This window comes from Apodemus sylvaticus, chromosome 10, assembly GCF_947179515.1.
Source record: "Apodemus sylvaticus chromosome 10, mApoSyl1.1, whole genome shotgun sequence".
Classification (NCBI taxonomy): domain Eukaryota; kingdom Metazoa; phylum Chordata; class Mammalia; order Rodentia; family Muridae; genus Apodemus; species Apodemus sylvaticus.
Window position 1 is genome coordinate 72654657 of NC_067481.1, and position 26368 is coordinate 72681024.

Sequence of the window (26368 nt, forward strand, 5' to 3'; positions counted from 1 at the left end):
CCAAATAAGGATATATATTTAAAAAGATCCTTACTCACATTTGAGGATAGGCTACTTTTGTACCAATAAAGCAGAGAGGCCTTGTTCTTTGATAAAGGGGCAACCAAGCTGGAAAAAAAATTACCCCGGAGGGCAGAATCACACCTCCCTGCCCTGACTTTTCTTCAGAAATTCGACCCCCAGTGGCCTGTGGTCAGTTAGAACCGCATGGTCTGCCAACCAGCATGGAAGCAACTTTGCCAAAGTTGGAGTCGTTTATAAACACAGGAGGATCCGCTGCGCTTTGGCTTAGGATGATCTCAGTTTCTGTGCAACTTTCTCAGAGAGGTGCTCACCCCAAAGACAACCTCGGAGCTGAGGTGGTGGTGGTGGGAGGTCTCGCCCCTAGGCCCTTCCTCTCCTGTAGCTTTCCATTGGAGCCCCTGCCCTGCCCCCAGTCTAGAAAAGATGGGGTCAAAATCAGCAGCAAACTGGCACCTGCGGAAGGAGGACTTTAGAGGCGCCAAGGGCAGGATCTGCACCGCATCTCGATTGCCAAGCTGAGCATTAATGGCCAAGTCCCCCATCGCTGAGAAGGAGGTGAAACGGGCATCCCGGGCTGGGAGCTGGAGGACCCAGAAGCCCCGCTGGCAGGGCGCTGATAGGATCTGAGCGCTGAGAAGCAAGGCCCGGTCTCTTTGATCCTCCGCCAGGCAGGCTGGGCCTGGACCGGGAGGGGCGGTGCGGCTGTCTTCCGGCCGGCCGGCTTTGCGCCGCTGCCAGGGGTCCTGTGGGGCCCGGAGTCGGAGAGGCGGCCAGTGTCCTCCTTCACAAATTACCCACTGTTGTTCCAACTGCTTTCTCAAGAGGTGGAAGAAGTCCACATTGACTCCAACCCCAAAGCGTGCTTGGGGCGGAGGTGTGCCGCCTTCGGTTTACTGCATCGCTATCCAAAGGGCCTAAGTGTCTTACAGAAACAGTGGCCGGTTGCCGTGGATTCGACCCTGGGTGCCAAGGAGATGTCACTGAAGACGCAGCCTTAACTAGCGTCAGGGTCAGTGGGCTCCGGATGCAACTTCCCAGACTGAGCAGCTGCCTAAAGACCCCAAGACTGAATCCTGTGGCCCACGTGGCCGCCGGAAGTCTCAGTTCCTGGACAACAGGTTCTAGGTGTCGAACTTAGTTGGGAAAGTCATAGCGGGCTGGAGAACCCACGTGAGTGGCCACGATCCTTCTTCGCCTCGGGCCGCCACATGTCATATATTTACCGGTGTTTGATTTGCACATGCAACAGGCAGGAGCTCAATAAATGTGTGAGGCGCGAATGCTTGTGCCTATGCGGACAGGCGGTCTGGAATAAGGTCCCTAGTCGGCACAGGGATGGTGAAAGGGGCAGGTGTGTGTGTGTCAGGGTCCACCTAGCATCCCCGGTGACGTAGGAAGCCTCCAGATAAAGCAAAGGATGCTGTTCACACCAAAGTTCCAAGCCACCCATAGGTTCCACCGGTCTAAGGATCCACCTTCTCCGCAACTTGGACGCAAGCTGTAGCTGTTTTATAGTTAAGGAAATGGAGTTCCACAGTTTAGTAATGGATTTCAAGTTAGAGAATAGCTCGAGGAGAGCGAGCCCTTTAAGATTATGCCCAGTGGGCCTGTCCCGGTCTCTCTAGGGAGAGAAGGGCGGGGTCTAGGGCACTAGCTCCTCCCACCGTGGCCCCGCCCCGGCGCCCGCTCCGCCCCCGGCTCGCTGCCCGCGGTGCCTTTGATGTTCCGACCCGCCAGCTCCCAAAGCCGCTGTGCCCCGCGCCCTCGCCCCGCGCCCACTGGCCGCTCAGGCGGAGTCAGCGTGCGCTCCGCCCGCCGTGCTCCGGGCTCGGAGCTCCGCACCCTGGGCTCGCCGCCTCCCGGGCCGGCTCCGCGCCCCGCACCCGGCGCCCCGGCGGGCGCAGCGCACCATGCCGCAACTGGACTCGGGCGGGGGCGGAGCGGGCGCGGGCGACGACCTCGGCGCGCCCGACGAGCTGCTGGCCTTCCAAGACGAAGGCGAGGAACAGGACGATAAGAATCGCGACAGCACCGCGGGCCCCGAGCGGGACCTGGCGGAGCTCAAATCCTCACTGGTGAATGAGTCCGAAGGCGCGGCCGCAGGCACCGGGGTCCCGGGTCCCGGCGTCCGAGTACATGGAGAAGCGGAGGGAGCACCCGAGGTGAGCCCGGCCCGCTCCTCCCTCCCCAGAGGACCTCGTCCAGAGTTGGTATCATGCGGACCCGCCCCCCCACCCCCGCACCACGGCCCTCGTGGGACCCATCTCTGGATGCCCCTCCTGTCCCCTCCGTCCCTCATGGCCCCCTCTGATTCGCTCTGCAGGCCCTGGGACGAGAGCACACTTCGCAGAGACTTTTCCAGGACAAACTTCCCGAGTCCCTAGAGGACGGTGAGTTTTGCTCTGCTGGGGAAGGCGCTAGAACCCGGGGTGGGGGTGTGGGGGGCGGGTTTCCCGGGCGCCGCAGAGCCGGAGTCACTTCCGGTGCCCTGACCTTTATAGGAGTAAACAGACCCCCGCCATCTCCGCCTCCCCTTCAGCCCAGGTGACTGACTAATCCTTTGCCTTGAGGAGCAAGCCTTGGCTAAGGTTCCCAAGCAGGAGGGTGGGGTAGGGAGTCAAGTCCTGGCCGCTAAGTGGAGGTCTTTCCTCAAAAACCTGGCATTGCGGATATTCCCACCGGTTCAGAGGTCACTGTTCCCTGTCAAGTCACGAACTTGAAGGGGCCCCCTTGGCAGTTTTTTTGTTTGTTTGTTTTTCTGTTTGTTTTTTTACCCCCTTCTGGAGCAGACGTCCTTCAGCCCTTCGGAGCAGCTGGCTGGGCTGGTGTCTGACCCAGCTGTGGTTTTTCCAGGCCTGAAGGCCCCGGAGTGTGCCAGTGGCATGTACAAAGAGACCGTCTACTCTGCCTTCAATCTGCTCATGCACTACCCGTCAGCCTCCGGAGCAGGGCAGCATCCTCAGCCTCAACCACCGCTGGTAAGTGACTGCAGCAGCCAGGCCCTGTAATGGGCTGGCTGCCTACTTGTCTACACAGGTGAAGCGAGGAAAAAGGAAACGGGACTTCTCTGCCCAGATTAGAATTCTAGATGCTCTCACCCAGTTCACACCTGGAGGAGTCTGCCCTAAAAGGAGAACTCTGAGGGAGCGCCTGGGCTCCAATCTTTCTCACTTGTTGTTGGCCTCTGTCTTCCCAACTTGCTCAAGCAGGTGCCTGTGTTGGACCGCGGTGAGGTTGTGGATGGAAGTCTTCTGAAAACTTTTGCGCTGAGCCCGTGTCCTTCCCTAGCGGGATGTGCATGCTCTGGGCAAGAGCATTGTGGGTTAGCATTCTCCGGAGAAGAATGGGTAGGAGACCTCATCTTTTCCGTTTCCCAGTTCCACTGTGTCCTTACTGGACACACGTATCAGCCCTTGCCGAGGATCCTTGCCGCGTGGTTTTGAGCCATCTGTGCTGGTCTCACACACACAGGAAGGGTTTGCTAAATGTACTACAGGGTTTTGGTTAGAGAAGGCTTGGTGACATGCCGTACTCATCATGAAACATGTCTTTGGCCCTTCAAGGCAAAATGTGAAGAGCTGGTTCTGAGCTGGGTAGCCACCAGATACTACTTTTGAAAAGTTCTGGGATTCCAGAAAACTAGTGGGATTGCAGACTGTCCTCAGTTGGGAATTAGGGTGTCCAGAAAGCATGGAGGTCTGTCGGGAGTAGCTGTGAGCGCAGTGCAGGTTGGGGCCCCAGGCTGGAGGTTTGGGTGGCTAGTGGCAGGCCCATGCAGAAGACTTCAGATGACTCCAAGAGTCATGGTTCTTCCTACTGAAGCTTGTGGGAGGTGAGAAGATGGACATAGGCTATTCTCTAGAAACAAGCTTTGGCTCAGGTCCCCTGGTAGGGCGTGGGATAGGGTGTTTAGGCCACTTAGCGGAGGGAGACCTGGTAGACTTTAGAAATGGACTCCGGAATCCATTCTTCACCTTTAAGCTGTGCATGTTGACTGTGTGGTCTGTCTGTCTGCCTGCCTTTCTGCTCTGGGATGGCTTGGGCGATGAAGTGCTTCTCTTATATGTGAAGAGGTGGCTGTCTCCTGATACTGCCAGTTGACAGTGCCACTTGCTCTAGATAGAGACTTGTGCCCTGTACAAACAATGCTTAACAAAGATAACCTTTTAAAATCCCCTAATGGGTGTAAAGCCATCTCGGGGCCAGTTGGCATCACCTAACACTTTGAAGTCACTGGCAAGCATTGTTTGGGCTGGGACTAGGCTCACTGTGGTAACTGTGACTAGACAAAAGGCAGAGCCCCCCAGAACCTTGCTGGCAAGGTGGACTTTGAGGACTGCACAGCAAGACAGGGAAAGGGTAGTGTGGTTTGGAGGTTTACTCACAGATTTTGCCAGAGACAAAAGATGCCCAGAGGTGGGGGTGGGTTAGCAGCGTGACTACTCAGCCTAAGGGTGAGGGAGATGGGTCTCAGAGAGGTCCAAGAGGAGGAGAATAGTGGGCTCCCAGTCAGGACAGTCGGCTCACTGGTTTAGGGCTCTGCATAGTTTGCTTTTGGGGGGCGATCCTTTTTAAGCTACAACTGATAGATAGTTATGTGTCACGGTCCCTCAGCCCTCCTCCTCAGCCACTGCCCTCACCACTGCCTTCTGGTAACGTGGGAGTCGGAGAGCAGGCTCTGGTACTGACTTTCCTGTCTATGGCATCAGCTGCCGAGCAGGGCAAGAAATAAAGACAGAAGCAGGGGCTGTGTTGGAGGGATGCTGACTTAGGGACATAGATGTGCAGGAATGTAGAGACACTATTCAGTGTGTGTGTGTGTGTGTGTACTGTATATGAGAGCAAGCACACCCAGTGGTAACTGAAGCTGGCTCTCTCCACTGTGGCAAGAGTTCTGAGGATGGAACTCAGACCATCGGGCTTACACGAGCGGGTTTAGCTGCCAAGCCGGCTTTCTGCCTCGAGAGAGTCTCTTTAGCAAACCTGAGAGAACGCACAACAAATAAGTCAGAAAAAGTAAAAGTAGCTTGCAGCTCGTGAAGAACTGTGTGGGTGTTTCAAGTGTAGTTTGGTTTTACAAAGCAAAGTTGGTCCTCCTGTGTTTTGGGGAGCACATTTGTCGCCCGACTGCAAGGCTCACGTGTGGTGCTGGGAAAGACACCCTCATTCTCTCAACAGGTAAGGAGTGCCTTGCAAGGACCTTGGGGGCAGGGACTCTTTTGCCATACTCCTCTGAAGGAAGACAGACCATATGCCAATCATTCTCTGCTGACTGGCCTTGGATATAGGCCTCCTCTCACTTTGCCCAGCCTTGCCTGAGGGCATACAGGAGATTAGCAGTTATGCTGAGATGCCTGAAACCAGTGGGTAGGTCTTCCTAGGTATCAGGGAAAGTCTGCTCGGGGACCTTCTCTGCCCTGTAAGTGGGACTGCCACGGGGTTACATCAGAGATACTTATCTAAACAGGTCAGCTTGCGCCTTGCCCAGAGCAGAGAGCCAAGTGACCGGCCGTAGCCAGCTGTCCCAGAATGTGGACTCACCCCTGGCCCAAGTAGTTTTTTTTTGGTATTTGGTTTCCTTTACACCTTCCCTGGGAATGGGAAATTGGTCAAAGTTGACCCCCTAACTGGTGCTGGTAGGGTATCTCCTGTAGGTTTTAGGCAATTAGTGGCCTAGGCCAGTAGCCATAGATGTGGGAGGTTTTTTGGTTTTGCATTCATGTATGTGTGTGTACTCATACAAGCAGCTGCATGGGGTAGGGGTGTCAGAGAACAACTTATCAGAGTTGTTTTCCTCCCTCCAGCATGTGTGTTCCAGGGATCAAACTCAGGTTGCCCTCTCAGGCTTGGCATCAGGTCCTGGTTCGCTTCTTGTTTCCTCTGACTTGAGTCTCGGAACCGAGCCGGGGTGAGGACCTAGCTGGCACGCTTGGCTGGGTTCTGGGGCAGGTGCTGGCGTGAGGAAGGTATTCTTTAAGGAAACTCAGGCAAGTGGCTTTGTATGACAATGCTAATCACCAACAGGACAGAGACAACAGGAGTCTTTGGCCTCTTCTGTGGGCTCTTGGAGCCTATGACCTGGAAGGTTTAAGAGCCGTTTACTGTCTCGATCAATGTTAAATCATACAGTGGTAATATCCAGACCAGATAGACAAAACAGCTTAGGGGTGGTAGGTAGTTGAGAATGGGGCGTGTGTGTGTGTGTGTGTGTGTATGTGTGATTGCTAGTGGCTGTGGGGTTTCTTCTGGGGTGATGAGTATGTTTTACAATGAGACCATGGTGACTGTTGCACTACCTTACATAGCTACTAAAAGCCTTGGATTTAGACACTTTAAAGTGGTGTATTCTATGGTATGAGAGTTATGTCTCAGCCTTTTGTAATTGAGAGTTATGTTTCAACCTTTTGTTTTTTAAGCTGAGGCTTTTGGCCGTGGCAGAGGCCACATATCTCTGTCCTAGTCCCCACAGCCCTCTGGTACTTGATTGTGTGTTCCGGAAGGGAGACATAGGACTCGTGCTTGGGACCCCGGTTATTAGGCTCCCCTCTGTATTCCTGGCTTGAGGTCCAGGCTGAAAGCCATGCGGTGAACCTGTAAGGGAGCAGGAGAGAGCAGGACTCCTGGGAGCCAAGGAGGGCCTGCTATTGCCTTGTGGGCTGCCTGTCAAGAGCTGGGTGAGGGCCCGCCTTCCCCTAGAGAGGGTTTGCTCTAAGTCTCAATGGTAGCTGAGCACCAGCCTTCTAGAAGTGTAAGGAAGTTGGTTAGAGGGAGTTTAGAGTTTGGCTCCAGGATGCCATGTGACCAAGCAGGGTTATCCCCGGAAATGCCCAGTTATTGTAGAAGGCCCATCTATGTGCTTGGCAGTGCCAGCCCCAGCATGGGCCATGGGGGGTTCCAGTAAGCAGCGTTGTAAGCTGCTGGTTCAGCGGATGAAGACGGAAGGGTCTAGCATGCACCGGGGCCTCCCTCTGGACAGCCGTGGGATCAGGGACGTGTCTCCAGATACATCCCAGAGCTTCCTATTCTTCCCTTTGTTATGCCACCCACCCAGCACCCATACAGTTGCTGTCTTCAAGATGTCAGCAGATGCCTCCTCCAGGGTCCCTTGCCTCTGTCTCCCTCCCAGACCCATACCTTAACCCACAATCACGCAGTGGCTCCTTAGGAACTTGAATCAGGGTCCGATGATGTCTTTTGCCTCAAAACACTAGGGCTTCCACTGCTCTTGGGGGGAAAGTTAGCCATCAACCACAGCTTTAGTACTGAGGCTCCCCGACTTCTCCTTACCCCTCAAACTAGCCAGCACCATGTGTTGTGGGGAATTGTAGAAACACGCTAGCTCTTTCTCAAGAGCTCTCCACCCTCTCCCGGCTAGCTCCAACTAGCTGCCCACAACTGACCGCCCGCTGTGCCTTTCTCCAGCCCACCTTAATTGCTGCAGATGGAAAACACCAGACAGCCTGAATATTTTAAAACTAGCCAGATAACTCAGTGGCCAAGCGATGAAGATCCTGCCCCATCCTCCTTGGGCTCTGCCTGTGGTCAAGTGGTGCCCAAGACCTACACGTCTGACGCTTCCTCCACTCCACTGCCTCTCCCCTCCCTGTGGCCCCTTCCCTTCCTCCTGGGACCCAGAAGTCCCACCTTTTCCCCTTCCGCCCAGTGATTGGGTTCCGCCTCTTTTATTGACACAATCAAGAACCAATTAGGGAATCAATACCTCCCCCTACAACACAAGCCCTACAAGGTCCCCCCCACCCCCCTTCAGACTTCCACACTTGTGTCCTCAGCTCTTCACGGGAATGTTACCTCATTCCTCGCACAGGGCTTGTTTCAGGTGTCTGCTCGAGGAGTCTCCCACCGGTCTTCCTCGGGCCTTGGCTACCATGTTCACCCTGGCAGCTCATCCGGCCTGCTGCTGTCCAGAGCACTTCCTGTACTCTTCTTTTAATGTCTCCTGATTTCCCTTCTCAACTATGGACTGGCAAGCACCCCGCTAGAAGTAGGGTGTGGGTTTGAAACTTTGCAAGAGAGGTGCCAGAGCAATTAGTGGGGGTGGTGTGCACTGGCTGTGGCTGGTCTTGGTTCTCCTGGGCCCAGGGGTGGCTCATGGGCTCTGACCTGGCTTCTGCCCTGCCCTTGGGGTCTTCGCGTAGGGTGCGGTATTCCTAAGTCACCCCCACCCCATGCCTGCAACCACAAAGGTTTAGTCTATACGAAGCCCTTATACCGAACGTGAGGATATCGGGCTTTGTAAGGATAACGGAGATGTCTTTGGCCGCTGAGCCATCTGCAGGCCTTTCCCTGGCATTGTACCCAGAGGCTCCCAGTTTGTGGGACTCTGATAAAGTGCAGCCCAGGCAGCACCCACGGATCTCTTTCCAGTTCTTTACCTCAGTGTCTGTTTGGAGGGTTTGCCTGGATACACCATCCAGAGTAACTCTGGGCCGGGAGATTGGTGCAGCTCCGGGTCACTCACTGAGTTTTGAGCCTATGACTGTTCCCCAGTATAAAGCTGGCTCCTGGACCGAAGGGATATTTTATCTGTGTTGCTCGCCACTTAGTGGTTGGGCAGTAGGGTTGAAAGTTCCCAGGAACTGCATTTCTCTGAAGCCTGGGAGGGCAGTGAGGGATTGGTAGCATTTAGACTATCTGCTGCCTCTCCTCTGTCCCCAGCTAGGAATCTGAGGGTGGCTTTCACTTTGCTGTTGTTGGCAGGGTCAGGAAGCCTGCCTTTCAGACTCCTGCTTAGAGCTGGCCCTTCCGGCTTCACCCTGCCCAGGGCCAGGGAGGACAGCTACAGCTGCAGGTCTGCTTGTGACTCCTTTGGAAGCACAGGATGAGCTAGCTCATAGGGCAGAGAGATGGTCTCAGGCTCCAAGGTCAGCACAAAGCCCTGATGGTTGCTAGGGCCACCAGGACCCAGTGTTCTGTCCCAGCTCTGCCGGTTACTCTGAGCCATGGGGTTGGGTAGCCACAGAAGGGGCATACGGGGGTGGGGGTGCACTCTGTAGAGACCACAACCCTCCCCCGCCCCTGAGCAGGGTTGAGTTGAACTTTAAAGCGTTCTAGGGGTGCCAGTTCAAAGTCTTACAACTGCTGAGGTTAGACTAGGTCAGGGTGGGCCCAGAGCCTGCAGGGTAGGGGTAGGGAAGCAGCTGCAGTCCCTCTGAACCTCCTCAGGTCTGCTGTGGTCCCAGAGCTGTAGAGTCACACCTCCTCACACCTTGTGACTGGTGTTTCCTGCCACTGTGTACAAACAAGGCTGTGTTGGAGGAAACAGGTGTCTTATCAGGTCACACGAGCGTCACCACCCCCAACCGTACAGTGCTCAGATTCGCGAGGAACACCCTTCTGCCTCTGCAGGTGGGGATGGACGGGGAGCCAGGTGGGGAGGATCCTGCCTTAGCATGAGGAGGAAAAGCATTTAGTCGGGAAGGTCCATCCTCTGCTATAGCTATGCTGCTTCCCAGCTGGACAGCCCTGAGCATGTCATCCACCACCCTCTGAAAGCAAGGATAGGAGGGCTCTGCTCTCTGGGGGATGAGAGATTCTATGTGAAGTCTGAGGTTGAGTGGAAGCTAGACTGAAGGCCTGGAACTGGGACAGGGCAGCTGTGGCTCCTTGTACCTCAGGCTGGGCTGGGGTCCCCCAGGCAGCCGTCATCCCCTAGTAGCAGTGCCTGCTAGAACGTTGGCTCCACACTCTGGATTTTTGAGCCACAGGGAAGGGAGGTTACCAGTGCCCATCAGAACTCAGTCCTTGGAAAGACTAAGAGCAGATCCCCCGAGAACCCCAGCTCCTCTCCTGCGTGCTGCTCAGCTGGGTAAAGTGCATAGGAGACAAAGAGGCTGCGGGGGCAGCTGGGGAGGCTTCCTGACAGAAGCGTCTGCAGGGCTGAGTGGGAGGACGTCCTGGGTGGGGCACAGCAGAACAGACAGAGAGACCTAGATGGGCTTGTTTCTCATCACCTGGACAGACCCAACCCCTGGGGTCCTTGAGGAATATGAGATGAGGTGGGGACAGTGCTGCCAGGAAGGGTCTGACCTGTGACCTTGGGGCCCAGGCCTCATTGATTCTAGATCTGGGGAGGGGTGGGTCGGCACATGCGTTCGGTTGGCAGCCTTGGCAGGGTAGGGCGGTGCCCACCACAGATGGTTTGGGTTGGACATGGAGGCGGAGGACCGTGGCAGACGGGCTGGCAGCTGGGGCAGGGTGGACGCTGGGAGTGGCATGGTGATTGGAGGAATGTGAATAGACTGAGGGAGGGGTGAGCTCTGGGCGGGGAGAAATGAGGGGCCAGCTTAAGACCAGAGGACCTCCAAGGTGGGCACTGTCATTCACACCATTGGTGAGCCACAGGGTGGAGAAGGAAGGACCTCTGGTCAGACTCCATCTAGCAAAGCTCAGAGGGTCCAAGGGACTTAAGGAGGCCTCTGGAACCTAGAACATTCTCGCCACCTCTTTCAGGCAGTTGTGGCCTCTCCGCACACACTGACTCTAGTGGAGCACGCCGTTAGTCCCAGGGAATTGGGAGGCAGAGGCAGGTGGATTGATGCAAGTTGAAGGCAAGCTTGGTCTACAGAGTTCTAGGACAGCCAGGACTAAATAATCCAACCTCAAAAAGTTCAAAGCAAAACAAAACAAAACCAGAAACCAAAAAACCCACAACTACAAACCACCTACAAACAAACAAACAAACAAACAAACAAACAAAAAAACAGTCTCTAAAGAGATGATACTGGCTGGGGCTGTAGCTCAGTTGGTAGAACCTAGTTGTCAAGAACAAAGCCCTGGGGTTGATCCTTGAGTTCAAGGCCAGCCTGGGCTCCATGAGACCCTGTCTCAAAAACAATTGCAAACATGGTTTGGGTAGTTGGCCTCAGGTTGAAGAGCTTTCTCTAGCCCAGGTGGGCCCATCATCTGCTCTTGTGTATTTATTTGGTGGTCCTGGGGATGGAACTGTATCAGCAGACACTCCCTTTCTCTCCCACTCACTTGGCGAAGTCCTGTGGGAGAGCGGTCAGTGCTCTTAACCGCATCTTTCCAGCCCTCTCACTTGCACTTCCTAAGGTGAGGTCTCCCTTTGTTTCCTAAGCTGGCCTTGAACCTGCCCTGTGGCACTGCGGCTCTTGAGAACCTCCCGTTTCAGCCTCCTAAGTAGTAGGGATTACAGGCAGGCTTGTGCCACCAGAGCGCCGTAGGGTTTGCTCTTGTCCCCATCTACTGCCGCTCCTCCATTTGGTACCCAGGCCCTCAGGATGGAGGACGTCTGTTACTTGTTGGGGGCCTTTGCCTCAGCAGAGCTGGGAAGGGTGTGAGCTTGGGTCTCTCCTGCCAGGAGGCTGCTCTTGTGGCCTGTCCCACCCATGGAGACTGCCTCCCTGGACTGCACCCAGATTCTGCCTTAGAGCCAGAGCCAACCGGGTGACACAGCCTTCCCTCGAGGCCCTGACTCTATAGCCAGAACTCCCTGGAGATCAGAGGAGGCAGACACGCTGTCAAATAAATACGCTTCCTTCTCAACCCCTCACCCCCCATTAAAACAGCCACCTCCCTCTCCAAGGACAGGCAAGCTGTCTGGGCCCCACACTGTCTGCTTCCAGATGACGTGTGTGTATAGCAGAGACTCCAGGCCTGGGTGGGCAGGTCCTGGCCCTAGGGAACAGTGGGTGTGGGCTCAGGATGTGAATGGTTAGCGCTGCCTAGACCCTATTAAGTGTGAGCAGGCCTGGGGGCCAATGGTGGTAGATCACTCCCTTCAGACTGGTTTTCTGGGTCTCAGAATCCTCTCAGTGGGTGGGAACCAAGCAGGATTCTGGAGGTTCAGATAGGTATAAACTGGAAAGCTCTAGTAACAGCATGGGATTTGCTGGCCACTGCAAGGACCGGCCTCGCCATTAGGTAGTACGGGCCACGGAGAGGGAAGGACAGGTGATGGGAACCCAAAATGGAGATGCTGAGTAACTCTGACTTGTCTCTGGTGTCAGGGGCCCAGCCTCCTGGCCTGCTGGGCCGCCATCTGAAACGCATTACTGATGCTTTGTAAACTCCCATCATTCAGCCACATGAAAGCCTCAGACCTAAAAATAGCTGCTCCCAGAGGACGCCCCGCATTGGTGGGGCTCAGCTGACCTCTGCACACAAACTCTCCTCCGTGCCACCTCCTTTGCCCGGCAGCCCCGAGTGGCAGGGCTGCACATACCCACTCACCACCCACCCGCTGTGGGCGGCCACTGCCTGAGGCTGCTGTATCTAGACATGGCTCTTACTCTGCTGGCCATGGCTTCAGGCCCGCGGCCTTCCCTTAGGCGGATTGTCTGGAACAGGAGGAAGACTGCCGGAGGGCGTGCCGCCGACCCTCGCCCAGGCTCGTCCTGGCCCAGACTCTGTGGGAGGCCCCATGAGCAGCAAGTGGAACCACCAGGGGCACGGAGACCCAGCCTAACATTGACCTGGTCACTGTCTAGTGTGGCACAGAAGGGTCGCTGACTGAGGAGCTGCTAAGGGAAGGGTGGGCCTGTCTGATGGCAGATGGGCTGGGTGGAGAGCTCGCAGCAGAAGGGCCCCGGGCTGCTAGTGCTGACTCTTTGCCCTGCTTTCTGTGGCTTCCCTCTCCCTATGGTCTCTGTGACCAACTGCAAGCCACTCTTTTCTCTAAAAATAAACATGCTTATGGGATTGGGGGAAGCTTTGTAGCTATCAAAGGAAATAATAGGGTGTTTTAAGAAAATTACATTGCGTTTTAAATAACCAGCATGAAAGTCATTAAGTTTGAAGTTTCACTCAGATCAGATGGCTCTGTGGCCTCCTGGTGGCCAGACAGGCAGAGGGTGGGTGGGCCTCTGATGCTTCGAGGCGGCCTGTGGGAAGCAGTGGGGTCTTTGCCAGGCATGGCTGGACGCTTGGGATGTGCTGGTTGCGGCAGCCACCCCAGAGCGTGATGGTAGGCTTTGAAGCAGTGTAGGCCCTGGGAGCTGCCCGCTGTGGTGGGCAGCCCCGTGGGTGGGGATGTAGGGAACAGATGGAGCAGGGAGATCCAACACCAGAAGGTTGGTGGCTGCATCAGCTGAAACATGCAGACGGTAGGAAGTGCTGATCAGAAATGGCTGGAAGAAGAGAGTCAGCTGTATCTGTTCTTTTTAGTACGGGGGTTTTCGGTACAGACACTCAGTAGGTACTCAGAAAACAGAACCTCTCATGTGTCTAGATGTGTCTTCCTTTATGACAGAACTGAAAATAAACAAACCCCAAACCTGTAGGTTCCAAGGGCTTGGCTGGCATGCTGGAAGCCTTCCCTAGGTTTGGTTCTGTTCCTGGCACCACATAACCTGGGTAGAGTGGTAGATACCTCTGACCCTAGACAGGAGGGTCAGACATCCGGGGCCATTCTCTACTATATAGTGACTTTAAGGCCAAGGCTACACAAGGCCCTGTTGTGTTGTGTTGTGTTGTGTTGTTGGTGGAATACATTTTCAACCACAGTGCCAGGGAGGCCGACAACAGCCGATCCTGGAGCGCTCTAGCCAGTCAGACTCGCTGGGGAGCTCTGGCTTTCTTGAGAGAGACCCTGTCTCAGAAAATAGGAAACAAGAAAATCTACATGCATATATCTATACACACTGTCCTCCCTGCACACAGGCATAGATGCATACACACACACACACACACACACACACACACACACACACACAGAGCATTGCTGCATGTCTCCCTTTGTTCTAGAATGAGAGGGACAGGAACAGTGCTGGTTGTGGAGTTTCATGGCTTCCTCTGACCCCAAGAAGAGACTTGGGCTCTCCCTGCCCCTCCAGGCTCTGGGGCCGAGCTAGCTTTCTCCTTGCACCTGGGAAGGTCAGTCCTCCCAGGGGGCTGGGGAGGGAGCTGCATTTCTTGATTGAGAGACGTGAGTCTGGGGCTTCCTCCTTCCCCGACCCCCCAAGAAAATGTTACATAAAAAACAGTTTGTAAATGACCTGTAAGGTTGAGCCAGGTTTGGTGTATGGCAGAAGATGGTTAGAAATGGTCTGCTGTGGAGTTTTCTTTGCCAGCTTGGTCCTCACTTAGCCCAAAGCCTGCTGCTAGGCCTGCCTGGCCAAGGTACCCTCATCTGGAATATCCAGGATCAGCTTGAAGAGTTCCCTAGGCTCTGAGTCCTTAGAAAAAGCCTGACTAAGGAGCTAGTGGGCAACCCAAGGCCTGAGGCTGACACCTATGACAAACCCCTTGGGAGCCAGAGCCTCCTGCCAGCCTCATGGGGGCATTTTGAGGACAATGTTTTTTTAACTGTCCCTTGTGGTTGCTGCAGGACAGAAAGGACTTCAGAAGCCTGGCCTGATTGTGACCAGGCAGTGGTCCAAAGGACACTGAGGGCCGGCATTCCCAACTTGGCACGGAGCTGGCTTTCCTGAAAAGCCTTTGTCTAGGGACAGGGCTTGGTTTTGTCATTTCGTTCTCCTACTAATCTTAAGTACAAAAAGAATATCAGTGAACACATATAAGAACTCACCTAGGCCTTGACACATCCCACATCCCATAGACATGAAGTGTGGCCACCAAGAGACTTGCCCTGCATGAGTGTTGGAGGGCTGACTTGAACCCAGCTCCTCCACAGTGGCCTGCATCTCTGTCAGGGACATTCTTAGTACAGATGGCTGAGTGCTCTCAGCTCCCCCAGGCTTTGCCTCCATGCCCTGGGGAGTTTGGTGTTCCCTGCCCCGTGTAGGCACACTTCCCACTGGTGTGCTGTAGTGCAGTTTTACACGAGCCCCTAGCTCAGCTTTCAGGGGCCTTCAGCTCAGGAGCCCCGCGGGTGGAAAGGCATAGCTGTACCTCTGCTTATACTGGTGTAGGGGTTATGGCAGCACCCCAGGGCTGGAAGCCTGCTTCTAGCAACGTCTTTCTGCACCTTGTCTTGTGACCTTGTGGGTGAATGACTAGATTTAGTCTACACAGAGCTCCCAGGCCTTAACCCAAAAGCAGCTTCAAGGGTCAGACCAGAAGGAGCATCCTTGTGTGGCCTCCAGGCAAAACTGTCTTCCTGAGGTGGTCCCGGCAGGCCAGGTGACTTGGAGGGCCCCATGATGTCATGGATTAAATTGGGGCACGAGGTTTCCAGGTCTCTTCTCTCCCACATTCTAACTGCTGCTGACCATGTACCCGTCAGCTTCACCTGAGCTCCAGAGTTAAGACCCTGTCTCTAAAGCAACCAACTGAGATTTATTTGGCAGCCAGCATAGGTACTGCCTATGTTGAACTCTGGCCAAGTAACAAAACTGCTGGCCACGAGTGCAGGGGGCTGGACTTAGATCCGGACCGGTCACCGTTGGCTGTGATACTTGAGCAGCTCCCCAGACTGTTCTCCGAATCTGTAGAATCACCATCCGAATCTGTAGAATCTTCGTGAACAGCACAGTGGCTTGGGGAGACTGGTAGGAGTCTGGCACAAGGTGGAACTCTGTAGACTGCTAGACACACAGCCAGCCATGGCTGGACTGGCCAGGACCACCAGCTCCAAGTCTTCTCCTTGCTTTCCTATTCTGGGCCCTTCACAGCTACAAAGCCTGCAGCTGTGTCCCCAGGGCATAAAGCCTCTAAACTGCTAACACGCCTCCCTCTCCCTGGTGCTAAGCCCAGACAGGATCGAGGCCACATCCACGGTGGGTTTGACGTTAGACACTTTGGAGGAACAAAGCAACTGCCTGTGCTTGGGGCATGCCCAGCCCTCCGCTGCCTGCAGAATCCCCAGACAGGGTGTTTGTAGTGTTAGCTAACAGCTCAGCTGCAGCAGCTCCCGGAAGCTTATATTTTCCTCTAAAAACATCCTGTCCTGAGGGGCGTTTACCTCAAAGAGGAGGAAGGAAAACACAAGCAGACAAATGGCATAGAAACCACGAGAAGCCGCGGGCAAGGCTGCTCAGCTTATGAGGGTTCAGCTCAGTCTAAGGGTGCCACTGGGCTGGGTAGAGAAACCACAGGTTTGCCAAGGCTGCGTGCAGGCACTCTGGTCCTCACCTCCGGTGAGGCAGCTCCATTATCTGATGCCAGGGCCAGGAGGCTAGTGGACTAGCCACATGCGATTGCCAGGGCCCTGCAACCATGGCAACCGTGTTGCTGACAGGTGAATCTAAAGCCTCCTCTTGGTCTAGGGTGTGGCCCAGCTGTCCCCCCAGCCCTTTCAGCTCTGCTCGCCCTAAGGCCTTGGTTCTGTAATAGGCATCTGGCACAGTATGTTGGGGAGACTTACAGGTTGTCGTTCCTTGGAGAGCACTGCGCCTTGGGCAGTGGAACCTTCAGCCAGTCTGAAGTATGCCTGCAGAAGAGGGTCTAGAGGAGCCCTGCATGCTGGGAAGTTCATTCTCATGGGTTCGGCACTAGTGAGTACTGCACTCAAGAGCTAGGCAGACTCCCAAGTACACACAGGTTATTGCTGCTGGACGGTGACTGAGTGTGAAGACAAGAAGAGAACTGGAGGGAACTGTTTGAGTGGCCTCTGAGGATGAAGTCAGCCTGCAGTGTTCCCCTTGATGAGACCTGGGCATCTGTTCATGTGCACCTTTTCTATTAGATCAGAAACACCATCTGAACTAGTCTGATTGTGACTGTGGTCATTGTCATTCTCAGAGTGCCTCAGGTGTGTAGGGGTGTAGAAAAGAGAAAAGGAAGGACCTCGGATGCCAGATGGAGCCCTGAACCTAAGGTAGTCCCAGGTTCTGTGTGCTGCCGTAACCCTTCCCGAAGGCCTCCCCGCTTCCCCAGGGCGGCAAGCCTCTTTGAACGTGTGCTCATCCGCATCACTTTCGGAGAACCAACCTGGATACCAGCTCTAGTTCAATGATAGAAATTAAAGGCATTCTCCCAGAACACAGGCAGGAGAGAAGGCAGGAAAGGACACAAGAAGGAACCAGCCATGTATGGAGGGTTGGAAAGGTCTCCCAGAAGCAGTCTCTGTGATGTGAGGCAGGGGAAGAGCACTCCATCTTCTGTGGCTGGTGCAAGCAGAAAAGGAAAGTTTAGAGGGGCGTGGCCAGCCAGCATCCTTGGTGACAAGAATCCTTGAAGGGGTCCGACAGGCTCTGTGCCGTAGATGTCATCCTCTCCTCACAGAGCCTGGCTTCAATGCCTGCCTCAGATGGTCCCTAAGGGCCACTCCCAGCTCTGTAGTAGGAGCTGGAGACAGCCCCCTGTCCCAGCCACAGTGGCAAGTGTGGTAGAATGTGCAGAAATTTGGGGCACCAAAGGTTTCCCAGGCCTTTGTTCTGAGTCTTGAAGAAACTATGTGAGTGCCAAGCCTGGGCAGCCAGAGATGCCCCACTCAGGCCCAGCTGGCAGACCCTGGCCTGGGTTAGCGGTGTCATAGGTCTGTGTCATAGGAGCCGGCAGGGCAAGGAGCAGAGGGAACTGTGGAGTCTCCTGGGGGTGGGAAGAGGCATTGAGACGGATGTCTAGGTGTCTGAGTAGACCAGGCGCATGCCCTAGGTGGGCACAGAGATAGGCTAGGGCCGCAGGGGCATAGGCCAGCTTTCACCCTCAGGTTGGTTTCTGGTGACTCCTTTTAGAGTTAGGGGAACCCGGGCTCAGCACAGTGTAAGCTAGCCTGACTGAGGGGAGAGATCGGAATAGCTTCCTCTGCACCCCAGCCTCCTGTTCTGTCCATACTAATCACAGGTCTTTGCACTGTAGCTATTGCCAGCTGAGCTCTGGCTGTGGCCTTACGCTTGTTTCCTTACCTGCCAGTGGTGATAGTCACTGTGCCTGCAAATGGTAGGTCTGTTTGAAGGGGTGTGTCTGGTGCACAGAACTGTGCCTGCCCGGGGTCACACTCAGTCATTAGCAGATGGTGTTTGCAGCCTCAGATGTTCTTTGCCTGACACAAGCTAGGAGCTCAGGGACACATCCTGATTCTTGTTTGCGCTTATGAGCTCCAGGTGTTCAGGGGTGCTTCTTTAGGCTCAGCCTCTGCCACAAGGCTTTCTGAAGAAGGCTTGTTCTTTTACCCCCATCAAGCTTGAGACCAGAGGAAATAGCAACTTTCTTCGATGGGAAAGTGTTGTGGGGCTCAAGAGCTTGGGGGTTTTTAGAGTCAACCGTCAGAGGCAAGGGAGTTTCTCTGCTGGTGGTGACAGGGGCTCTCAGAACGCTCTCGGCCCTGTGAGCAGAGCGCTGCGGTCTGCAGGGAAAATGCCGACTGTGTTTGTTTTTACCTGACCCTACAGGAAGTGGGGGGCTAGGGACAGGCTAGCTGGGCCCAAGCTCAGCTCTGAAGCAGAGACCTGCTCAGGGGCCTCACTTCCACTCTGCACTGCCTTGCCCTGAGGTGGGGCCAGGCTAAGGCAGTGGAGTTGGGAAACTTCAGAAGATACCTTTGGGCCAGTAGCTGCGGGTAGGTGTGGGGCAGTCTGAACAGTGTCTATGCCAGCAGCAGGAAGGAGCTCCTTGTTGGGAGGGGAGCTGGTCACCAGGTGGTCAGCAGGCTGGCTAGGCCCTGGCAGTAATACAGGGTCGCTTAAGGTACCCCTGGGGCCAGAGTCCTGGACTGTCCTAGAGTGCCAGGGCTCCAGCAAGGCCAGGAGGGGACATGAAGTGTCAGATGCGGTGGAGCATGGAGCTGGGTCTCTGACGGCTGTTGGCATGTTGATGTCCCACTGTACCCTTTGCCTTAGTAAGGAGATGTGAGCGAGGTGCTCAGTGCCTGGTGGGGACAGTTAACCCAGACCTGCCTCCTTCCCTTGGAGGCTAGGGACAGTCACCTGGAGGCAGATGAGGGAGGAGGGCTCCAGACCCTGAACTTGCCTTGCATACACCAGGCCCTAGGCAACTCCACCCTGTTGTCTGGGAAGTCTGGCACTGAGACAGCCTTGTACTGAAGCCCTGGAGCAGGACGTTCTACTGACTGAAGGGGGCAGGGAGCCCTGTGCCAGACGGTTCCCCCTGGCTGGCACCACTGAGCACTGAACTGGCTGAGTATGGTGAGGAGGCAGACTAGACAAGCTTGGGAGGAGCCAGCCCGGCCCTTAGCGCTCGCCCTGGAGCCCTGATCTCTCAGGACCTCTAGCAGCTGGTGTATTCTTCGCCCGACCCTGCCCACCCAGTATTTCTGTGGTCTGTCTGCAGACTTCTGATTGATAAGGCTTCCCATCCCCCGCCCCCCAATACCAGGAAACACAAGTAGGTAGGACAGGCCCATCATCCTCAGGACCCCAACCAGCCTGAGCTGCACTGCAACCTGGGGCTCGGGAAGCAAAACTGGGCTTTAGGCTGTGAGGGGTGCAGTGCTGTGAGGTCTAACTCCTGAAGGAGTGGCGCAGCCACGAGGCTGTGGCTGCCACTGTCTTGGAATCTGAGGCTGAACAAGACCTTAAAGAATGTCAGGAAGCTTCCTATCATAAAGGGCCTCAGAAGGTGCTCCTTAAAATTAGAACAAAGCATGGTTCAAGACCGAGAGGTAGGCAGGACTGCTACTGTCACTCCTGCCAGGAGGCGGGAGAGGCACCCCAGGATCCTGGAGTGCCAGGACCAGGAAATGGTCAGAAGGCCGGGAGCTTCCAAGCTTCCTTCACACCATCATGTACCTCAAAACCTAACCAGTGGACCTCCTGGACACTGCACGTGATACTGCTGTTAGGGAGCTGGGGGTGGTGACACAGAGCTGTCACTAGGTAAGGAGACAGTCAGGGGGGCTTTAAGCAGTGACATGATCTCTGTGTCTACTGGCTAAGAGGCAGCTCTAAAATGGCCTGGAGGTCCAGGAGAGAATGATGGCTCAGACCGGGTGAAAGGAGATAGGAAGTGGTTGGAGTTCAGTTAACGGAAGGACGGAGCCACCAGTAACCGAGGACGTCCACAGCATGCCGGCAGAGTCCGAGGTTGGGATCTGAGGACTGAGAATACAGCTTGGTAATAGAGCACTTATGGGAGTGTGGAGTTTGGAGACATTTTAGGCCTAGAGTTGAGTAGGATTTGGAGAGTAGCAAAGTGTGGAGTCATTTAGACACTGTAACACACACCTTTAATGCCAGCACTCAAGGGTACAGACGGGCAGATCTCTGTTGGAGGCTAACCTGATTTTGAGCTACAGAGTGACTTTGCGGACAGCCAGGGTTACATAGTAAGAACCAGTCTCAGGAAAAAAAGGAGGAACTGTGGAGTCATCAGATAGATGCTGTTCTGTTGTCCAAACGTTGTTTGTAATTGTGTTTGTGCTGTGGAGGCCGTCGCATTCCACGCAGTTCTAGTTACAAAGAGCAGCAGTGCTCCTAACTGAAGCTGAACTATCTCGCCAGCCCCCAGCCTGAAGATGTGTACAGCCATACCGACGTGGCTGGGAGAATCAACTCCAGGACTTAAGGAAGAGTGGCCTCTAAGGCTGGGGGGAAATGAAGCAACTGAGTATCTGAAAGTCAAGTGGCAGACCGGGTTTTAAGGAAGAGGGGGAATCAGTGTCCCATGAGGGCCAAGGATTGGAGACATGGTGACTGACCTCAGCATTTTGGAAGTCATTGAGGATGCTGACAGTTCTTCTTGGGGCAAGAGACAGGCCAGGCTGAGGGGAGATGAGAGCTGAGCTCTGGAGTCACTCAATGAGGCTGGACCTACTAAGGGTTCTGTAGACGGAAGTCGTGAGGTGACAGCTGGGAGATGGGTCACAGACAGGAGACAGGCTTGGCACTGTGTAGCTCTGGGTGCTGCTGGCTTGGAACTGTGCAGGCCAGGCTGGCCTTAACTCTCTTTATCTAAGGCAGGGAGGCCTGAGGTAGCCCAAGACTTGAGGGCAAGGTGCAGCTGACTGCTGGAGACAGGAATGCAGGGAATCCTGGTAGGCCAGGATGTCTGCGGTCTACTGGAGCTGTGCCCGACGAGAGGCTCATGCCCACCCAGCTTCCCTCTGGCTTTCCCCTAGAGCTACAATAGCCTGGACCTGTGCCAGGCCATTACTTCCAGAAGACACCCAAGATCTGAGGATTGTTCCGCTGAAGTGCGTGCAACCAACTCCATCTGCTTCATTTCTCCTAGGTGTTCTCTTTACTGTCTTGTTCCAAGATGTCTCATTTCTTCCTTTTGTACCATGGTGAGCAGTCACTCCCGTGTGCTCTCACCGACAGCATTTCATCAGACAAGTTTGTCTGGGTGGCAGCTAAGCCTTGGCTGTAGATATCCACAGAACGCTGGCCTGCAAGGGCATGTGCACCAGGCCTGGCAGCGCCTCCTTGTGGCTGGGCTGTGAGCTCTTGGCCTGCTGAGTCATCTCTTGACATAGAACCATTTGACTGTGAAAAGTAAGAGTCCTGCAGTGCTAAGGAAACCAGAAGAATGATGTCTGGAAAGACTGTCCCTAGAGGTAGCCAGGGACCACCTGACATCACCCAAGTCAGGGGTCAAAGGAGGTCCCTTCTCCGTGCCATGAGAGCTCAGGGGGGACATCTGGGAGCTGTAGAAGGAAAAGGCTGCAGACAGCCATTAGGCTTCATAGAACCAGGAGGTGAGGAAGGACTTCCGGACAGGAGGAACAGTGAGTGTCCCAGAAGAGGCTCCTAGGAGGTGGGACTGCTTAGAGGCATGGAGAGGCGGGAAAGCAGTGCCACAGGACACAAGGAGTGTGCATCCTTCCCATCGACTTGTGAGTTCTGTCAGGATGACCACAGAACTCAAGTTCCGCATGCCCCGACTTTGCACCCCCTGCCCCAGAACTCTCCATGTTCACCAGCCTCCTGGTCTTTTCCAGCATAACAAGCCCGGCCAGCCCCCGCATGGCGTCCCCCAACTTTCTCCACTCTATGAACATTTCAGCAGTCCACACCCAAGCCCTGCACCAGCGGACATCAGCCAGAAGCAAGGTATGGGCCAGGGGTAGGAGAAGGCCACTGAGGTGGGAACTTACGGTCAAGTCTCCTGGCTTCTGAAACCACATAGACTGACCCACATTTTATAACAGAAAAAGCCCGGACTTTGCAAACCCAGGGCCCAAAGAAAAGGTCAGAAAGGAACCAGGTGTAGAAGGCAGAGGCAGGTGTAGCCAGCCTGGGCTACACAAGAGTTGGAGACAAGCCTGGGCTACAAAACAAGATCCTGCCTTGGAGGTATTTTTAAAACAGTCAGAAAGGGGCTGAGTCTGAGGGCACGGGTAGGAGGAGCCAATCAGAATGAGGCTGCAGGCTCTCCACTCCAGAGAGCTGCATCTGTGCATGCTGCAGCAGTGAGAGCAGCATCTGTGCATGCTGCAGCAGTGAGAGCAGCATCTGTGCATGCTGCAGATGTAAAACCCATGGCCTTTCCCCAGTGAGAAAATGGAAAGTGGTGGTTGTGATGGCTGATTCACCTCAGCCTCAGCCAAAGTCATTCTGAAATCCACCATTGTCAGCTGTGGGAAACCTGCTGACTCAACCCTGGGCTGGGTGCAACCCTGCCTCCACAGGCCAGGTTCTTCTAGGCTAGGGGCTGCCTTCTATCCAAAGAACCAGGCAAGAGTCCTAAGCAGAGGCTCCAAAGGCCGAGCAGCAGTGCATCAGGACCTGGTGAGGTCTGACCTCGCATTCCCCAGACACCAAGCTTTGCCTCTGTCCAACCAGTGTCCCAAGGCAAAGCCACTCAGCGCCTCGTCCTTGGTTCCTTTGGTTTGTCAGAAGGGTGTTGTTACTACCCTAGGGTAGTTCTAAACAAACCAGCTGATATCTATCTGGGCCTCTAGTAAAAGGAGGCGGGGGATATTGGAGGCCTCCATAAAGGCTCCAAGGAGTAGTAATTGTTCCAGCCTCCCACCCAGGTCAGGCTGACGTGCTGACGTGGCCCCTTTCACTACAGGAGTTCACAGGCCGCTGCAGACCCCCGATCTCTCTGGATTTTATTCTCTGACCTCGGGCAGCATGGGACAGCTCCCCCATACCGTGAGCTGGTAAGTGTGGCCCAGAGAAAAGGAGACTCTGTATCCGCCCTCCTGTGCTCCCCCTCCACCAGCTTGTTGAGACCCGAGCTGCTAGCTCTGTAGCCAGTAGCTTTAGCCTAACCTGGCTCTGAGCAGCAAACCTTGTGACTGTGAGCATTCCCCAGGGCACCTGACATACTTCCTTTAGGGAGGTAGGAGTGCTGGCCACTGGTCTCAACCCGACTGCAGTTCATTCTCCAGAAGGTGAGGAAGCAAAGCCGTCCTGAGCGAGGAGGTGGTAACCCACCACCAAAGGAGAGGCCACTGCCTCACAGCTGCCTGGGGGGCCGGCAGCTAACCTCCTGGTGGCCTGTGTGCTGCTAGTCTGTCCCAGCCATGGTGGAGCTGTATGAATATATCTTTCCTGGTCGCTGGTGCTTGCTTGAGCCACACTTGTGACCAGCCTACTGGAAGGTCTACTAAGGCTGGACCAGGCCTGACTGTTGGCCAGAGTCTGTTCTCAGCTGGAATCGGGTCTCAACAGGCCACTGGCTTGCCTTTTATTCATTAGCCACATTGTGACCTGAGCAGGTCTCTAACCAGCAGCAGGAAAGGCTGTCTTCCCAAGAAGGCAGTGCAAAGCAAACCTTGCACCCGGGCCTACCTGCCCTGTTCCCTGCTTCTTATCCATGATCGCACTTCTCCGTTTCCAGATTGTTTGGGACAAAGTTCCATTCTGAATACAAGTCACCAGGACCAAGGTGGGACTCAGCATTCAGCCTGATGGTGCCAGGCCAGTGCTCTGAATAGGCAACTCTTTGGACAGCCTCTTAAATCTCTTAGACCTGCAGCTCCAAAGGCCAGGTAGTCTGAATCAGCTGAGCCTCCAGAGAATGGTAGCTCTGTATTCTTAGCTGCTGCCAGGTGAGGCACGGAGCATTCTCGCTCTCTGCGCTGAGCCCTATGTGCTAGCAAGGAATCTGGTGCCAGAGAAACTCTGCTGGTGCTGATTGTGACCCTCCATCTCTGCTCTTTCAAAGTAAAGTCTGCCTAGTGGACAAACAAGCAGGAAGCCAGCAGTTATGATGCACTGTTGACACTGTCCTGCTTTGGAACTTTAGGAGCCCAGAGAGACACCTCATTCTCCTTGGGGCCCCTGGGCTTTTAGTTGAAGTAGGGGCTGTGAAGAAATGGCTCAGGAGTTGAGAGAACTGGCTGTTCTTGCAGAGGACTTAGGGTTTGGTTCCTAGCACCCCCGTGGTGGATCCAGTCCCTTCTGTGGAGCTCCTAGAGTACCAGGCATGCATGTGGTGCACAGATGTACATGCAGAGCAAACACTCATATACATTAGAAAATAATAAAACTTAAGAGTTGGAGCAGGCAAGCTGGGCGGTGGTGGCACATGCCTGTAATCCCAGCACTCTGGGAGGCAGAGACAGGTAGATGTCAGAGTTTGAGGCCAGCCTGGTTCCAGGAGTTCCAGGACAGCCAGGGCTATACAGAGAAACCCTGTCTTGAAAAAACCAAATCCAAAAAAAACAACAACAATAAAAAAGTTGAAGCAGGTTGGGATAGAGGAGCAATCCAGACAGTGACAGTAGAGAGGAAGGATACCGATGCCAGCTTCAGAGAGAAGGCCGCCAGATACATGCCCACTATGTATGAGTCCCACCACACAAGGCACGAAAGTCCTTCCCCATGTCTGGCTAGCAGTCAGACTGCTAACAGCTGTCTCTCCCAACCACAGGCCCAGCCCTCCTCTCTACCCCCTGTCCCCTTCCTGCGGATATAGACAGCACTTCCCTGCCCCCACTGCAGCCCCTGGCGCCCCCTATCCCAGGTGAGTCCCCTATCCCTGCAGCCAGGCTCCTGCTTCCTGTTGCCCAGGCTTCAATGCCCACAGAGGGCTGTGTTCAGGACAGTGCTTACCCTATGTTAGTTGTTTGTCCATCTGTCTGTCTGTAACTTTGGAGTCCCATGCTGTTCTGTGCCTGAGGATTCAACTAGATGTCTCAGCCTAAGACACACTGGACAGAGCATCCCAGAGCAGCCAAGGCAGCAATGCATGTGTGGTTAGCTCAGCTCTGCTGCTCATCCTTGCTGGGGTATCCCTTGAGCTCCACCCATGCCATAGCAGTACCTTTTAGATAGCACTCTCCTCTAGAGCCTGCCTGCTCGGGATTCTTAGATCTCTGTAAGCAGCAAAGGGCAGAGTAGTCTCCACACAGTAGCAGGAAAGAGGGGTTGGGGTGAGGGTGTGTGTGTGTGTGCCCCTTCATTTAGCTCATTCTAGGGACAAACCTAGCTCTAGACATGCCATGATTAGGAGGTAAAGAGACAGCAGCAACAGCAGAATGGATCAGCTGGGCTGAAGACAAGCCTTAAGGAGACCCAGCCAGGCATGATGGGTCAGAGAGGATTGTGGGAAGCGATTCCTGAAGAGGGTAGACTGAGCTGAAGTTGGCTGGGGCATGGGGAGATACGTAGTCGGCGTGCAGGAAGCAGCTGAGTTTTATCCCACTGTATACAGCAGGAGAACTTGAGCTGGGGTGAGCCAGAAGCATTCTTTTAAAAAGTCAGTCTGTCGTGGAGGGGAGCCTGGAGGACTGACGTGGAGAGCAAACAGGCCCACAGGTAGCCATAAGCTCCCAAGCTTGGTCATAGGGGAAGGATTAACAACCATCTGAAGAACACATGTGAGTCTTTTGCAGTGTCTATGCATACATATATGTGTACCTGTGTCCAGACCAATGAGTATACAGTATGTCAGTTGTGTCCTCTGTGCAGGGATCTCCATATGTCTTCAAAGTCTAGCCCAAATTTTTGCTTTAGTGTTGTTTTCCTCCTGCCTTCAGGTTCACCCACCCACCCTTGATGCTGGGATCTGGTGTACCTGGACACCCAGCAGCAATCCCTCACCCGGCCATTGTGCCCTCCTCAGGGAAGCAGGAGCTGCAGCCATATGACAGAACCCTGTGAGTTAATATACAGGCTGGGAGGAAGGGACAAGAATGTGTGAGCCGGCTGGTGAGCAGGGTGGTTTGGTCAGCCAGGGCAGGACATACATGCCTCCCACCAGGTCCAGGGCCCCCTTCCTGGCACCTCAAAGGACTGCCTAGAGGGCCCTGCCCAGCACATCTGTGGCTCTGGCATTGGCTGGTATTACTGTGCTTTGTATTCTTCAAAAGCAATGGTGGGTAGGGAAGGATAAGGAACAAAAAAAACTTTGAGCCAAGAACGAAGGGGATAAATCTCTGTGCTCTTCACACTAGGCTACAGAATTCTTGAAAGGGACAGTTACTCTCTGCTCACTCGTGTGAAGCAATTAGAAAATTCTACTTACAAACCATTAAAGAGTGGCGGAGCTAGCCTTTAGTCCCAGCACTTGGGAGGCAGAGGCAAGCGGCTCTGGGTTGGATGCTAGCCTGTTTTACATAGCGAGTTCCAGGACAGCCAGGGATACACAGAGAAGCCCTGCCTCCAAA

The 26368-nt window shown here is 54.6% G+C and overlaps 1 protein-coding gene across 5 annotated transcripts in view; it reads left to right on the forward strand.

Annotated features, from left to right (window-relative positions):
- Positions 1 to 1742: 1742 nt before the first annotated feature.
- Tcf7 (transcription factor 7) overlaps positions 1743 to 26368 on the forward strand; it is a 29749-nt gene continuing 5123 nt past the window's right edge. The window contains exons 1-7 of one of the 5 annotated variants that reach the window (XM_052197348.1): positions 1743 to 2186; positions 2348 to 2414; positions 2878 to 3002; positions 21746 to 21857; positions 22822 to 22912; positions 24631 to 24723; positions 25739 to 25858. In XM_052197348.1, coding sequence (XP_052053308.1) covers positions 1935 to 2186; positions 2348 to 2414; positions 2878 to 3002; positions 21746 to 21857; positions 22822 to 22912; positions 24631 to 24723; positions 25739 to 25858 — 860 coding nt within the window. In that variant the 5' untranslated portion in view covers positions 1743 to 1934. The remainder of the gene's footprint in view (positions 2187 to 2347; positions 2415 to 2877; positions 3003 to 21745; positions 21858 to 22821; positions 22913 to 24630; positions 24724 to 25738; positions 25859 to 26368) is intronic. The other 4 variants (XM_052197351.1, XM_052197350.1, XM_052197349.1 and 1 more) reach the window with 4 other exon arrangements.